This window comes from Bacillus rossius, chromosome 12 (genome assembly GCF_032445375.1).
Source record: "Bacillus rossius redtenbacheri isolate Brsri chromosome 12, Brsri_v3, whole genome shotgun sequence".
Lineage (NCBI taxonomy): Eukaryota > Metazoa > Arthropoda > Insecta > Phasmatodea > Bacillidae > Bacillus > Bacillus rossius.
In genome coordinates, this window is record NC_086339.1 from 39,060,961 (window position 1) to 39,077,688 (window position 16,728).

The 16,728-nt window shown below is 35.3% G+C and overlaps 1 protein-coding gene across 1 annotated transcript in view; it reads left to right on the forward strand.

Annotated features, from left to right (window-relative positions):
• Positions 1–6,977, forward strand: part of LOC134537853 (hydrocephalus-inducing protein-like) — a 184,325-nt gene extending 177,348 nt beyond the window's left edge. The window contains exon 82 of the mRNA XM_063378731.1: positions 6,759–6,977. Coding sequence (XP_063234801.1) covers positions 6,759–6,911 — 153 coding nt within the window. The 3' untranslated portion in view covers positions 6,912–6,977. The remainder of the gene's footprint in view (positions 1–6,758) is intronic.
• Positions 6,978–16,728: the final 9,751 nt, after the last annotated feature.

Consider the following 16,728-nt stretch of genomic DNA (forward strand, 5'->3'; position numbering starts at 1 on the left):
TTTTCCTTACCCCCTTAGGAACAAAAACTTTATGTTCTCCATCTTTCATCCAACACAAAAGCCCGTCTTTCATTCCTAAGTCTATAGTAGTATCCTGTCCCAAACGCGTTATTAAATCTTTAGTCTCAGGATCCTCTTTTTGTATTTCGCGCAAATCAATAAATCCTTGAGGGAATTCCCTCAGGATGTTACATTCTTCCTTGTCTTCAGTTCTCATTTCGTCTTTACACTGAAACTCATGTTCATCAAACATGCGCGATAAGGCATCGGCCACTACATTATCCTGTCCTTTCATATGTTTGAGGTCAAAACGAAAACGCGTCAACCGCATGATCCACCGCCCTATTTTCCCTAGTTGCCGCGGGTGGGAAAAAAGCCATGTCAAAGCCTGGTTGTCAGTCCATAATTCAAATTTCTCATGTTCAAGAAAACTCTCAAATCTCTCCAACGCAAATATGCACGCTAATGCTTCCTTCTCATATACACTGTATTTTAACTCGTGCTTATTTAGGGATTTACTAGCATACATAACCGGTTTTAAACCTCCCTCACGTTCTTGCAACAAAACCGCCCCCAGACCTACTCCCGAAGCGTCCACTTGCACAATAAATTTTTGCTCAAAATCCGGAAGTATTAAAATGGGGGGTTGAGCTATGGCTTTCTTTAAATTCCTAAAGGCCTGTTCTTCCTCTTCCCCCCATACAAACTTAACATCTTTCCTTTTCAAATTATTTAAAGGCGCGCATAGGTTAGCGTAATTCGGTATAAAACGGGAAAAATAACCAAGCATTCCTATAAAGCGCATCACTCCCTTAACATTACGGGGGGCCGGGAAATTAACTATGGGGTTTATCTTATCTTGGTCCATGACCAATTCACCTTCTCGGATTATGTATCCTAAAAATTTTATCTCGCTACGGGCCCAAACTATTTTTTCCGGATTTACGGTAAAGCCGGCTCCCTTTAGTTTCTCAAGTACTTTTCTTATATGTTCTATATGTTCTTCAAAACTATTTGAAAAAACACAAATATCATCCAAGAAACTTATTACAAATTTATACTGATATTCTTGTAATATGTGCCCTAAAATTCGTGACAAACATTGGGCCCCAAAATTCACCCCAAAAGGCACTCTAGTCCATTCAAAGTGCCCCCAAGGAGTGACAAACCCGGTAAATTTCTGACTACTTGCTTCTAATTCACATTGATGAAACGCCGAGTTCAAATCAAGCACCGTAAAAAACTTGGCTTTTCCCAAATATTGCAAAACAATTTCAACTTTAGGCATGGGAAACGGATCTAGTTTTACCCTGTCATTAAGGAGGCGATAGTCAAGGACCAAACGATATTTGCCCTTATTTTTCTTATCTACTAAAAAGGCAGGTGAGGCAAAATTGGATTTAGAAGGGACTATTACCTTATTATCAAGTAAATCATTAATAATTTCTCGAAAGGCTTTCATTTTAGGCGGGGCACATTGATACGGCACACATTTAATAGGGGTTTCATCTACCAGCACGATCTTGTATGGCATTAGCGTACATTTGCCAATTTTAGTAGTGATAACATCCTTATATTCCTCGCTTAATTGCTGTATCTGCAATTTTTCCTTCTCACCCAACCTTTGCTCTAACCCTTCGATACCACCACAAACCACCTTTCTTTTTTTTTTATTCTCCCACAATTTTATCTTAATTTTATCATTAAAATCGAACCTCATTACTTTCTCGCCGCACACTATTATAGCCTTACTATCATTTAAAAAATCCATTCCCAAAACTACTTCATGGATCAAATCGGGCATTACCCAGAATTCACGTGTCCAAGATAAATGTTCCAATTTAAAATGTAAAAATACTTTTACCTTTACCTGAACCTTTTGCCCGTCCGCCATGGCCACATTAATGCCTTGACTACTTACGATCTTAGTTTTCAAAAATTTATGATCGCGCACCAAATTACTCAAAAATTTCTGCTGGATGAAACTACAACTAGCCCCCGTATCAAGTAAAGCTTCTATCTCACGATCATACAACCAAACTTTGACACATAAACCTCTTTTTGCCTGAATGACCGCCAAACTATGCTTATTGTTAAATCGATATTTCTTAACTTCCTTACGGAAATTACATTTCCCGCTATTATGACCATCTTTATTACAAAAACCACAAACTAATTTTTTCTTGCGATTACATTTTTTTATCAAATGGTCCATGCTGCCACACCTAAAACATGTCTTGTGTCTTTCCTGCTCCGGTTTCTTTTTAAAGCAAAATTTTTCTAAATGACCATATTTGCCACAAAAACCACAAACAAATTTATTAACCTCCGAAACCGAGCAATCCTTAGCAAAATGCCCTACCTTATTACACTTAAAACAAGTCTTATCAATTTTTTCATTACCCGGCGTTTTAAAACAAACCGGTTTAAAATTGATTTTGCCTTTACACTTATCGAATTCACATTTAGCGTAAAAAATATTATCAACCTGGATAGCCCAAGTGTTGAGTTCCTCCACACTATTAGGTCTGCCAATAAATGCGCATTCGTGTCTGATGGCAGGATTTAGATTTTCCAAAATAATAGCTACAAAACGGTGATCATCTAACTGCAGACCAAATACATTAACGTGATTTCTAATATCCTGTATAAATTCTAAGGTGCTTTCATTTTCCCGTTGAAAACGGAAAATCAATTCCTTAATTAGATCGTCCTTCACCCTCTTAGGGCACAAATATTCCCACAAATTCTCTTTCACTACCGACCATCCAACAGACTTATTTATACCTGACGTAATCACGTCTCTAGCGATCCCGCTACATTTAGTCGAAATACACCTTAACAATTCTTGCTCATTTTGTAAACAACAATTGGTTTTCAAACTATCTACCCCCAAGCAAAACTTTATTAAATCTCTTGGCCCACCGGAGCATAAAGATGGCAACCTATCCAGTTCCTTAAAAAGCAATTTACTTTGCATAGTAGTATTCAATGAATTTACTTGGCTGATCTCCGAATTCTCCACATTTTCCTCAACAGGTTTTTTCCTCCCTTCTTTAATGTGGGTACTTAATTTCCTGCGTAAGGTATCAATGTCATCCTCCAGACCACTCTCTACTCCCGCTGCTTGCAAATTAGCGTAAACCTGTTCTTTGGGAAGTTTATAAATCCAAGAAACTGCCATTATTAAAAAAATCAAAAAAGTCAGCAAAATCGCAAAAGTCCAAAGTCTCTGCCAAGCAGAGTGGCGCAGGTTGTAACCCTTCTTCCTCCTTAATTGGAAGAGGGGTTGCGTCCCCGACTCACTCTGGGCGCGAAGGGAAAAAATAAATATTAAAACCAGGCATAAAAAGCTAAACAATATAAATTCCCCACACCACTGCCCAGGGGTCAGGCCAAAAAAAATTCAAAGGATATAATAGTAGAGTAACCATTAAACAAACAAGAGGCAAGACTTTGGACGTATGTTATTAAAAAATAGAAATTTGCAAAAATAATTTTTACTATACATAACCATACAAGCTTAGTTACAAAAGCTGACGTTAATAATGGCAGCATCTTATCCCCATTTGCGATACTAACAATAACCTTTAAAAAATCGTAAAAATATAAATACTGATAACAACAAGTATAAAAATATATAAGGGCGTGAGGCGTGGCCACTATAAAATATCAAAATATACTGACTGCCCTAATACCAAAAATCAAACAAGACAATCAATATAATATATAAATATATAAAAAAATATTACAATAATAAAACTGAAGTACAAAAAATTTATTTAAATAAAGTTCTTAAACTCTCAATCAACGGTTTAGTCTTTCTTCAGATGTTCGTTGCTAAAGACTTGCCAAAAAAACAAAGTTAATATCCTAGGCGTGCGCTGGCTTCCTGACCTTCCTCACCAACTCCAGAGTCTAATGCCACGCCGGGCCATAGGTACGAATTCACAAAGGCGTGAACGATGATCAAAAAAAAATTATCTTATTTTTAAGGGAAATGTAGCAAAAACTCTTCACGTAACATAACCATGTTACCACAGAAGTATTTATCATCAGCTTCAAACAAAGTCTTACTTCTTTATTAACTTGCCAATGATTTTATAAAAACGTAGAATGGCCGCACCAACCAACATCAGGCTGCGCATGTAGTCCAATACCGATCGCATACTTTTAATAATACTGCACAAGCTGATATATTAGCTAAAGCCAACTTTAAGTATGCAAATTCCGAAGACAAAGTCTCAAAAACAAATTGCAAAATGTTCGTTTCTTCCAAACTTATACTTTTATGGCAACTACAGGCAAACGGGCGACCATTTTTTTTTTTAAAAAAATCCCACACTGGAACAACGTGTGAAAACAAATGGGCCTCTTCACCAAACTGGCTAATAAAAGTTCCGTCCAAATAAAATTTAGTATGGGAAAATACACAGTTCACTAGGTTTGCCAAAAACCACTGCAGCACCACGAGGGTAAAAATCAAAATTGCGGCCTCTCTTTACCTTGATAAGTTCAGTATCACAGGGCAATCCATTGCCCTGTCACCCAGCGTGGAGCCTCCATCCCAATACTCTTCGTCGCCCGTTGCCGTCCGGCACACCAGTCCGCGCCGTCACATGGCTCTGTCCTCGACGGTCGCTCGGCACAAACTCTCTCGCCGGCCCAGCTGATTTTTTCTTCCCGGCAAGCCGAATGTCTGACGTCATCAGCCAACCGCCGGGCGCTCACCAAGTGGTATTTACGTGAAACACAATCGATATTCTTAAACTCATAATCGATAGCTACCAAACGGCGTATAACTAATTAACAGAAACAAATATAATTAAAAAAAATTTACAGATAAATTAACATTAATTAAAAAAGGCGTAAAAATACGTGAAATAAAAAACCATATAAAACTAGAGACCAGCAACAAAAATAAATTACAAGTAAAAATGTGGCCCTGCCGGCCACAGTAGGAGCCAGGAAAACCTGTCATACCAAGAGATGCAGCGAGTCTCATCAAGGCAAACAAACTTACTACTCACAGAACATTACTCAATAACCCCAAGGGGACAAACTGAAATGAATCAAGACTGCAATTTTGATTGTGGCTGGCCAAAATAAAAAATTTAGATAACAGAGTTCAAAAAAGTAAGCATCTGCATTATGGGTGGGACCATACACACCAGGCTACAACAGAGCACCACTGATTATAAATCTATCTGCCATGACTCACCTCTAACGCTCAACCCGTGGCACAAAGTGAACACTCAGTACAAGAAACTGTCGCTGATAAGACAGAGAAATTGGTCACATACTAATGCATACAAAATCCAGCACGCCACCGCACATGCACAAACACCAGAGATGGGGAAGGAAAAGTATAAGGAAAGAGTTAGCCGCATCTCCCAGGGGAGGGGACACTAAGGAAATCATGCACCAGTCTCAAAATATTCTGCTCTTCTATGCCAACCCGGTGTAAGTTCGAAGATTCACGGGTGTCCAGTAGCTACCCATGATCAGCTCACATACTGTATTTATCAGAAAATAATTTGACTGAATATGTGACCCCAAACGTTTTAATTTTGAGTTTATTAAAAATAATCTATGGAGTGGAAATCACTATTCAAATACAGAGAATTTAAAAAATTATTTAAATTAGTAGATTATACAATATTTACAAGAGCATTTCTGGTACCATTTTCATCATTGTGATTTCCATGACATTTTGAAACAGCAAGAGGCAATTATAAAAAAAAAGGCGTTGTATGGCTGTCGTTAAAATCGCATCTGTCAGAAAGCAAGGAATGCTGTGATAAAGGGAAAGAGTGGTTCCAAGGAAGGGGGAAAGAGGAGGGGTTGGGGGTGCTGTAGCTAGCAGCCACAGTGAAGTGGAGGGAACCTAGTGATAAACTCCATTTGAACTCTCTTCCTCCCCTACAAGGCATTCCAAAGTTTTATCCTGTCTCAAGAGTGTTATCCTGTTTCATCACACCTCCTTCCCTGTGGTTCAGGAACCCATAAACAAGAGTGGACTAAAGTAATGTGACAATTACCAGCAGTCTAAAGTGGCTTAAGTGACAAAATTATTACACAGAGCATGTAGTTTTTCAACAAAGCTGTTCCCATCTTTGTTAATTAATGTTTTTCTAGGTTAAAGATGCATCACGTTATTTTCTGGTAAATACAGTATAGTTTTGGCAGTAATCACTTGTCAAAATTGTACAAAAATTTGTAAGCATGATCTTAAATAATTTCCATGCATGACAGCAGACAAAAAAAAGTATAAATATCAATTAACCGGCAAATACGAGCATTAACAAAATAATATGTTTACGAAAGTGATTCAGGATCATCAGCATGTATGTATTGTGAACAGCAGCACAAGTCTTGCCTCACAAGGTTGCTGCATGATCATCTGCCTTTTTGTGAAGCTTGATTATTATGTATAATACATATTGTGTTGTGTTTGTGAAATGCTTATGCCATTTGAGACTGCTGAAGACAGTTGACTGGCAGATGTCATTCAATTACGTTTTTCAATTATTGTCAGAAGCTGATCTGGCTGATCACTTGTGCCTTTAAGCCAAGCTGCTACTGATATTTTAACATTTTGATTTTAGTTCTTAGTGGAAGAATCTGTTGTATCCAAGAATCAACTCGACCTTTCACTTAAATTCAAATGGTACCTTACTGTATTTAATTTCATTAAGTAACCATGTTTAGCAAATTAAAAATACTTTACAGCTTATGCATATGGTTGGTGTTTTCAGGAAACCAAAATTAATGTGGGACTTCAGCCAATGAAACACCTAAACATCACAGACACGAGAATGCCAGTCACTGGCAAACTGACCTTATTTTGTTCTGACCCATGTCTCTCCAGCATAGTTTGGACCTACTACTTAAAGGGCATTCTGGAGTAGCAAATAAAAAACCAGCAATGTAACTATTGTAACTATTAAAAATATTTAATAAAAATTTTCCTCTGCTTGGAATGTTTTAAATTACCTTTAAGGGAGTTGGTTTCGAGGTCATCTCTATACTGGTTGTAGTAGGTAAAAATAACTAGTGTTTACGAACCAAAGACTTATTCAAAGTATGTTACATCCATCAAGTCATCTCAACGTCGATTGCCCTCAATAGGGTTTCTAATGACAGAAAATATCTAGAGCAAGTCAAGTAGGTAATTGTTTAGATGCAAGTTGTTCATGTAAGTTTGGGTTTTTCGATTTCCTATCCTCCTCTAAGACTTGAAAGTGGGTATGACGCCACAGCGGCAACGTAACGAATAAAAAACAACATATATTTATAAAGTACATATTATAAATAAAATATATTTTTCTGAAATAAAAATGTTTTATATTAAAATATTTAATGATTTTTAAAATCAAAACTTTATAGGTTGGTAGAACAAGGTTGAAGTGTTGTTATAAACTATGTAGGTCACACTCTCACATGTTAAGAAATTTTAATTTATAACTGTGGTGACATGACAAAAGTTTTTATAGCATAAAAGAAGATGAAAAAATGGTTTCTTTGCACATACGACACTTAAAGTACTGGCAAAAAACAGCCAGCACAATTTCCGACCAAAGAAACTGCTAATCCATGTAAACATAAACATGTTGCTTTTAAATAACCAAACTTAAAAAAAACAACTAAAATTTCACTCAGTTAAGTTAAAATTATTAAACTCGGGTATGTATTTTAATATTTTATAATCTATACTTCACTTGCAAGAAAATGTTGACTTAGTAGGTATTTAAAAAAATCCTGTGAAATTATTGGCTTGATGAGATTAAATTTTCATTGTTATGCAAGTTTGGACATGTAGTCATATTATTATATAAACAGATTATAAAGCCATTGGTTTCTTCTTAATGTACACATGTTATTTATGATATAATCATGTAGTGAGTAAGCTCATGGAGATAGTTGACGGTAATAAGTGTGCTAATTAAAACTAGAGAGTTCAGAATGCCACTGAGCCATTATTTTCATATGTTCTTTGAAAAACTAAATAAAAAGAGAGACAAACAAACAAGAAGAATGTAAAATAAACTATAATTCTAATGTATTAATGGACATTAATATCTTAATAAAAGTGTTTCATTTAGAGATTTTTTAATTTAAACAGATTATTTATTTTTATTGTTAGTACAAAATTATAGTCTATAGGCCTACCCAGCATGAAATAAAACCAATGGACTGAGCTATGAATTAAAGTTAATATAGCAATCAGATTTTTAAAAAAAATTTTCAGCGACTGTGTTTGAACCACATCAAAACACTAGCTATAACCACAGCACTGCGCACTTATTCGATACACTTCAGTTTCACAGTTATATGATGCCAGTTTTCTTGTGCATTATTACGGTGTGATTATTTCAAGCCATGACTTTAAGTTTACAAAATGTATTTCTGGATAGTTTTACTATCACAAAGTTTCATTTGGCACACCAGTATGTTTGGTTCGTCCCCATATATTAATGAAATACCAGTGTATCATAAACTGGTATATATTGTATTATGGTTTACCATTGTATCGACTTCAGCTCGTGGGTATAGCAGAAAAATAGAACACGTTCTACTATGGTTTTAGGTAAGACTTTGGACGTGAAAACTTTTAAACCCTCTTGGAAGGATGTAAAATTATGATCTATACGGGAGCAGAGGTGTGCAAGCAGAAAATAAGCATAAAACTGCCAAGGAAATAGGCATCATGTGGGACTTTTGATAGCTTCCTCTAGTTACGAAACTATAGTTTTTAACGATTTTATACATCTAGAATGAAGTCACAGAAAAACTTATAATTCGAAACTGTCAGGAACGAACGTTAATCAATAGGCAATGACCAATTTTATCAAAATGATAAACTTAGAATAAGCACCCAAATGTCTTGAAAGTGGAGCCTGTGCACAGTTGGCATTATCTCATCACACACAGGGCCGCTGCGTATCCCCACTACTATACAAACACTTGCCCATCTTGTGCTTGTTGCACGAAGCCATAGTGTCACATGTTCTACTTCATTAGGGGACCAACCATTCCAGTTCTCACATCTCGCTGGCCAGGCTAACTTTGCCCGACTGTAAGACACCAAGTAGCAGAAGTTTCAGTAATCAGTTGTCTGTCTGTCCCTCCTCATCACCCGGTTTACAGTTGTCGAGACTCGTCGCTAGTTCCTATCAGCTCACAAATGTATCCTACAGTTAGTATAACTAGGTAATAAACTTCCACACTGGGCAGTGTACCTTAGGAGACAGTACGTGCACCTGAGCAAAGTAGCTCATTTACTCCGTACACACTGATCCAGTCTGCAACCAGATAAACATATGGTGGGGGGGGGGGGGGGGGGGGGGGGCCTCCGGAATATAGTGGTTGTCAAAAATCTTGTAAGTTTAACTTGGCTACATATTTACCTCTGAAACATTGAAATTATTATTTGGTATGGCAAGTTTCAACACAAATTTCCTGAATGTTGCAAATGTGTCTTCAAATCAATGATTTATCTAGATTGTCAATATTACGTGCAGAAGCAAGTAAAGGGGGTTTGTATTACAATCGGGGTCTAGTTACTAAACTTTATTACAATAACTCTTACTGAAAACTGACTGTCATGGGCACAATTTAATTCTATCAAATTGGAGCCCAAGTTTTTAATTGGATAAACATTTTTTTTAAAATTAATTGTTTAATTATTGTAGCTTACTTAACTTGAGCAGCCTTTCACTTTAGTATTATTTTCCTAATCCTCCAGAAGTTGTTATATAATGTGAAAAAAAAATTTTAATGGGATTCTAATTCTCTTTCTTACAATTTGAATTTAACAATCGTATTAGCAAATAATTTGGTATTCATATTTGATTTGAACTAAAAAACTGATATTCACACAGGCCAGCAAATAACCACGTGAAAAAAAAACTTACTAAAATTTAACTGAAGGCAATCACTATATTTAAACTTTTGTACAGCAGGCAATTGTTCTATCAAAATTATATTTCTTTCCACTATCAATACATTCTGTTCTTGTATAAATCTCACTAAAAAACTATTTCACAAAAAGTTTTTAAAAAAATTTTAATTACTACATGCCATTAAACTTACTATGTAATGATAGTCTTCCAAGCAAACATTACCACCACAGGTATGTAACAAAAACAAATTCCCATAAACACTAGAAAGAAGATTTTTAAAAATTGATACAAAATCTTTTTGATTCATGCAAAAGTCAACACGACCTGCTGCTTAGCTACAGAAGTTTAAAACATCTGAAAGCAATAAGTCTAGGATACATTATACCACCCTAAAGTACAGAAGTATTATTTTAAATACTACAACATTCATTTTGTGTACATAACTTTCTTCTGTACATCAAAAACTTGAAAATGGTTAGAAATTTAAGTACAAGTTCGTGAGTAAAATACTTCCTAAGGGCTGAAAAACCTAAAAGACAATTTTGTTTTAAAAACAAATATTTTAGCAGAAACTAGGAGAATTGGAAAAGTCAGGGGATTTTCAGCAACAGGGAGAGGTCAGGGAATTTCTTAATTAGTCAGATAATTGGTTTAATGATGTGGTTACTGAAATATTAAAGCTATAGCAGACACTTTTTAATTTGTACCGGTTCCACTTGCACATAATTTCTTCCTCTTTTCCAACCCCTATCTAATTGTTACAAAACTTTTCCCCCCCCTTCCCTTTTACTCGTAATTATATCAGCAAAGTGACCATGCACGTTGAATTCAGTGCTATCGACGGAAGTGCGGTAAAATAATTGATAGTTGCTTATTGCGATGGTGAAGTGTGGTATTCCGACAAATTGCAGTATGGAATAGCTATTGGCAACTGACTAATATTTGTAGTGAGGGAAATTTTTAACCCAGATGTGCTAGCCACCCTGACCATCACATGGTCTGGCTGTGATGTTGCTTCTATAGTGTCTCTCACACTTACACTGCAGTACGGAGTGAAAGGCAAACACTGTTGCCAGACTGATACTACCCGGCATGTTGACATTACAAGTATTACTTCTTATACAATCATTAATTATAATACGTTTTAATGTTATTTTCAATTATTCTATTTGTTGATATTTAAATGCCCATAAACTAGTGTCTATTGGCATTATTATTATTATTATTATTACACTTGTAATCATTCTGACTTTAAAAATATTCAGTGCTGAACACTAATTATTATTTCACAGGAGAAACTATATGAGGCAGTCACTATTAACAACTAGATAAAGTATGTGCTGCATTCAAAAGAGCCTAACTTTTAATATTAAATTATATAAAAATATTGTTAACAAAAACAGCTGAAAATAGGTGGTGTCTTTCCATTACATCTCGTTACAAATAAAAAAGTTAATATTACAAGATGATGCTCTTGATGAAATACAAGAAGAAAATATATTTCCAAAATTCTCATTCCAAATGTTACTTTACAAAATAAAATGTTTCAGATAATTTACATTTAAAAAAAAAAATGGGTGTATGTACTTATGTATGTACTTAAGAAGTACTTGGCATAATATAAAATTAACTTTAATTTTGTAGCAAATAATTAATATAAATAAAATAATAAAATGACTGGAGAGATATTATAAATACAGTTGCTAAAGTATGAATTCAATCAAATTAAAAATAATTAAATAATTACTCCTTATTCAATATTAATATAAACATGTGTATAAAATTAATTATTTACTTTAGTAAAATAATCTAAATAAATTTTAATTTATAATGCAAATATATTATACATAAGGAAACATAACCTCACTTATTTAAATACAATTTAAAATACACTCGAAAAAGTTAATAAACACCATTTCTATTACTAATATTCACAATAAATATTTTTTTTTTTTTTTTTTTAATAATATGGACCAGTATTTAATATCAATCACTAAAGTATAAAGTACAGTAAGTCCTCGGTTTACGTCGGGGTTACGTTCCTGAAAACCGCGACGTAAATAGAAACGACGCAAAATGAGCCATGTTTCATGCCACCGGCCGGCCACGGCCCAATGTCGGCCGGAAGCGCTGGCATACAGACGTGACAACGGGCAATTTTATCAGCAAATGACAACCGACAGCGTGGGAAATAAGTCCAACTAGTACTTCTCAGCTTTATAGAATGGTTATTTAACCAGCTGCTTTATTACCTTTATTGATTGAAATATAAAAACAGATATATAGTACATACTGTACGTAATATAAACGCATAATGCATTCAAAGTGTAAGGATACAAAGTGGTTTAGCGCTACACAGATTTTACTTTGAGTCATTCACGGGAGAAAACAACTCGTCTTTGTAGCACTGACAGATGACATGTTCAGTAAACTACTCTTAATTTTGTCCGCGTTTGATCGAATTGTACGAACTGTGGTAGGTGGCAGACCTAACACTTTACTCATCTCAACAGCCCTCTCGCCCGAATCGAAACGTCTCAAAACTTCCATTTTCGTGGCTAATGAAACATGTGTTCTGTTCTTATTTTTTGAAATTACGTTTGAAGATAAATTTAGTCGTTTGGAAGACATCTTATGAAGAAAAAATCATAAATTGCAGTGAGCTGATACTGTAGGCCTACTACAAACGCATTTAATCACGATAAAGTTAACAACGGCACGTTTAAAACTCCGGCCAACTCAATGATATCATAGCGACTGAAGTGCCAAGGAGTTGGAAGAAAAGGGGTAGGAGAAAATGCTGTGTCGTTGCGGGAAGTAGATAACACTTCTACGTGCAAGATACGTGGGTGGCCGAGCGGGCGGGCTGGTAGTATTGCATCACCGCGCGGAGAGCAGGAAGCGTCCCTCATGATGTATGATAAGATAAGGTGGTGAACGTGTAGCTTACGCTACATAGCATAAATTAACTACCGAAGGAAACAAAGAATAATATACGGTGTTTTGGTTAAAATAAAGATTTACGGTCATTGTAAACGACGTTATTGTGAATCGGCGACCAACTTAAATTAAAACATGAGTACTCAAACATTAGCGACGTTAATCCGAAACGACGTAAATCGGTACGACGTAAATAGAGGACTTACTGTATAGAATTTTTTCATCCTGTGAAAATTTTGTTGCATCGTAAATATTCATTCCCATTATATTTTATTTTAATAACATGCCTAAAAAAATATAACCTCAAAAATCTCCATTACATTACAAAGTTTTGTTTTGTCTAAAACGTTTGTGCTGTATGGCATATATCTGACAACAGAGAAACAAGGACAGCACTAATGGCATTGGAAAGAGAGAGTGAATGCCACTCTAAGGATGACGCGTTATAGAGCAGTGTCGCCTCTAAGTGCAAAGCTCTGGGTTCTAAACTGTACTTGTGGTAATCTGCACCAGGAGTTTCATACCTGAGAATTATTTTAAGTACATCGTATCAGCCATTTTCATTTACAAGAAATAGTGTTAAAAATTAAATCCAGAAACAGAACTACATACCATTCTGAACTCAATACAGTCTTTAATGCTTTTCATAAACAGACACCACTACAAATATCTCAAACAATTTTATGCCCAGGTAGGTGGGGTTTTGGGCCTCAGACTCTGTGTAAGGCAGGAATTTTAATTTTATCTAGAATTTAATAATAAAAAAAGTCACATTTTTTGCAAACTGTAGAATTTTAAGATCTAATTTTTTAATGCAGACTAGTTCAAAACATAGATTTCTAGCTACCTAATAGTAATTAATAGGTAAAAATGAGCTATTGTAATGCATTTTGTTGTATATTATTGTATATTGATTTACAAAACATACTTATTCTAACTCTTTCTCAAAAGGTTTACTGTACTGAAAATGGGTGTGGTATACATTTGTTAATAATACTCAAAACTCAATAAAATACCATTCATTGCTTTACTTATTTGAATTGTACATTGCTTGAGATTCCAAAAATTTCACAAGTAAAAATTAAATTTTCTTTTTTCTCAAAACAAGCTTAGATTAATATATTTGCATGAATATTATGTTATTTCTGCATTTCACAACCACTATTAAAATATTTACAGTAAAATTATCAGTAAATAGAGTGCTATCACGTATATTAATTTGAGTCCTGCTCTAATTTATTATTTTATCATATATTTGTTACAATATAAATACAGCGTAAACATCAGCTTTAGCCTAGCCACATTACAAATTGATTTTTTTTTACTATCCTGAAAGAGAGTCCAGAGTAGGCTATCTAAATTTTCACTCTTACTGCTGCATAACACAGTGTAACCCTAGGTTTAACTGCATTGAGAAAGCTCTAAGATGATATGGTGGCTGGCTTACAAAGCTTGCCATGTTTTGTACTAGGTACTGGTGCAATGCAACTCACTACACCACTTTTTAAAATAAATTAAGTAATCACTTGTTGGACTTTACAATCAATCATTTAAAATTTTATATTTTTTAAAAAATTAATAAGTATCAAAATTATTTGCATGAATTTTAAACATATGACGTGCCAATGCAGACTATTAGCCAGTAGCAAAAAAAAACCAAGGTTGAAAAATGTACATTAGCTGTGTCAATAATATAAAAACACATGACACAAGTGCTCTGCTATGGTGCTTGTTCAGCACTCTTCCCGGAGTTGCTACAAACTGTGGAAGATCACATTAACATCCTGAAGTGTTACACAACTACAACACCAGACTTAACCCTACTATCTTAGATAGTAATAAATACCAAATAATACGTACATTTTTATGCAAGCTATGGCCAATATTTTATTTTAATCAAAGATAGTAGTGTACGATCCCCCTTAACACAGCAGCAATGAAATCTTATCCACCCCTGAAAGATGCCCTCATTAAAACACCTCCAAGGAAACAACAGTGGCTGAAACTGAACTGATTTTGGATTGTTCTCTCGTTTTGAGACACTGCAGTTTCTCTCTGTCTCCTCAACTTCAAAACCCTTTGTCTAACGCATGTTGCTGCCGTGTCATTCCTGTGTTCCGAACCCTCTTCTCGCTTCTCCCCGTGGCTGTTGTGCCTCAGGCCAGCTTGCTGTCTTACTGTGGGGCAGGACATTCAAAATACGAGTCATAGTAAATATATGAACTATTTACGAGAGCTTTTAAATACGTGCTGCTTTCCAAACAAGCAGCAATTCAAATAGAAGTGAGTTTTCCTGAGGAGGGGGTTACAAAAGCAGTCATTCCCAAAACAAATGGGCAGACTGCAGTGAGATTCACAGGAATGTGGGGAGAAGGGGGGGAAGGAAGTGGGAGTAATCCATCCTGCGTTCAGTGCTTTAGATGGACAGGAGGTGAAGTGAAACGGAGAAAGATATGAAGAGGGAATCTCCCTCACATTCCGAGAATCCGAGATGTCATCATTACAGTCCCACCTAAGGCAAGTTTCAAACATCTCAATTACAGCAATTTAAAAGTGGCGTAAATGAAACCGCTCCAATGCATCATCTAGAGTTTCAACTAAACTGTTTACAGAGCTGGAACTATAATTCCACTGATACATACACATAGAGGTATGGGAGTAGGAGGAAAAAACTGAGACAAAACGTAGAATTACCAGGCCTGTACCATCCAATTAACGATGGTAGAAAATAGACTGTAAGGTGGTTTTCTCCTCTCCACAACCTTATACCGTCCGTTGTCAGATTCAAGGTGGTGTCTCAGTCGTGTACCAACCAAAAGTTTGAAAACTTAAATACTTATAACAAATTCTCAATAAAGTTACTATTTGACAGTAAAATCAATGTGATTAAGAGGTATGAAAAAAAATTTGTAGAAGCATGTTATGACTCATATTTGAAACACTATTTATCCCATACATTTATTTCTCTTCAACCTACCATTTTCGCAATATAATGGGACAATAATAACTTGAGTATTTGTGTACCATTACTGCTCCATAATGACATTGGCTTATACAGTTGTGTCTTGAGCCGTACAGAAAAGTTACTCCATCTGATTAACGTGCAAAGTTTTTGCTCTGATTTTCCATACCTGACTTTGCAAGCCGGCCTAAGCTTCTTTCTTATTTATTTAGGACAGCCCGCTACCACCTGGCTTACATCATTTAACAGTCACTTGACAGTGCACTCTAAAAATTATTTTTATTTCATCAAAAGTAAATTTTTTTAATGGTCAATTAGCATGGATATGCAGAATGAAAATACATTGGTATTCGCATACCGTTAAACCAAAAAATAACGTAACAACTTAAAAATTGCTCACAGTCATTTTGATACTAAATCAAACGAAAAGAGCAAAAAATTAATTTCCAAAAGGCATGAAATGACAAAATTATTTATTTTAATCGAATTGCACATAATGCAATAGTATCTTAACATCTGAAAAATTTCTGCTTAAATTCTACAAGTGGATTCCCACTGACTATTCTCACACTACTAGTTAACACTGCCAAATGACAACTGTTACATATCAACTTATGTCTTGGGGTGAGGTTACAACCAACTACTTTTGGACTTACATATGTTATGACTACAAATCCACAGACATAATGTGTGCAATTCATACTTCTGTACCATGGTACTTAAGTTTTAGGCTTTAATCTTAAATAATATTAATAGTTTTTTTTCCAGAGCCACAAAAAAATTTTTGGCCCATGAACCAGTTTACAATTTGCCTCGGACAGAGCAAAATATGACTAACAGTCCTCGATGTGATCACGTTCAAATGGACCATATTGCTTATCGTTGTTATGAAGAGTAAGTCTGAGTGATGTACAGTCACAG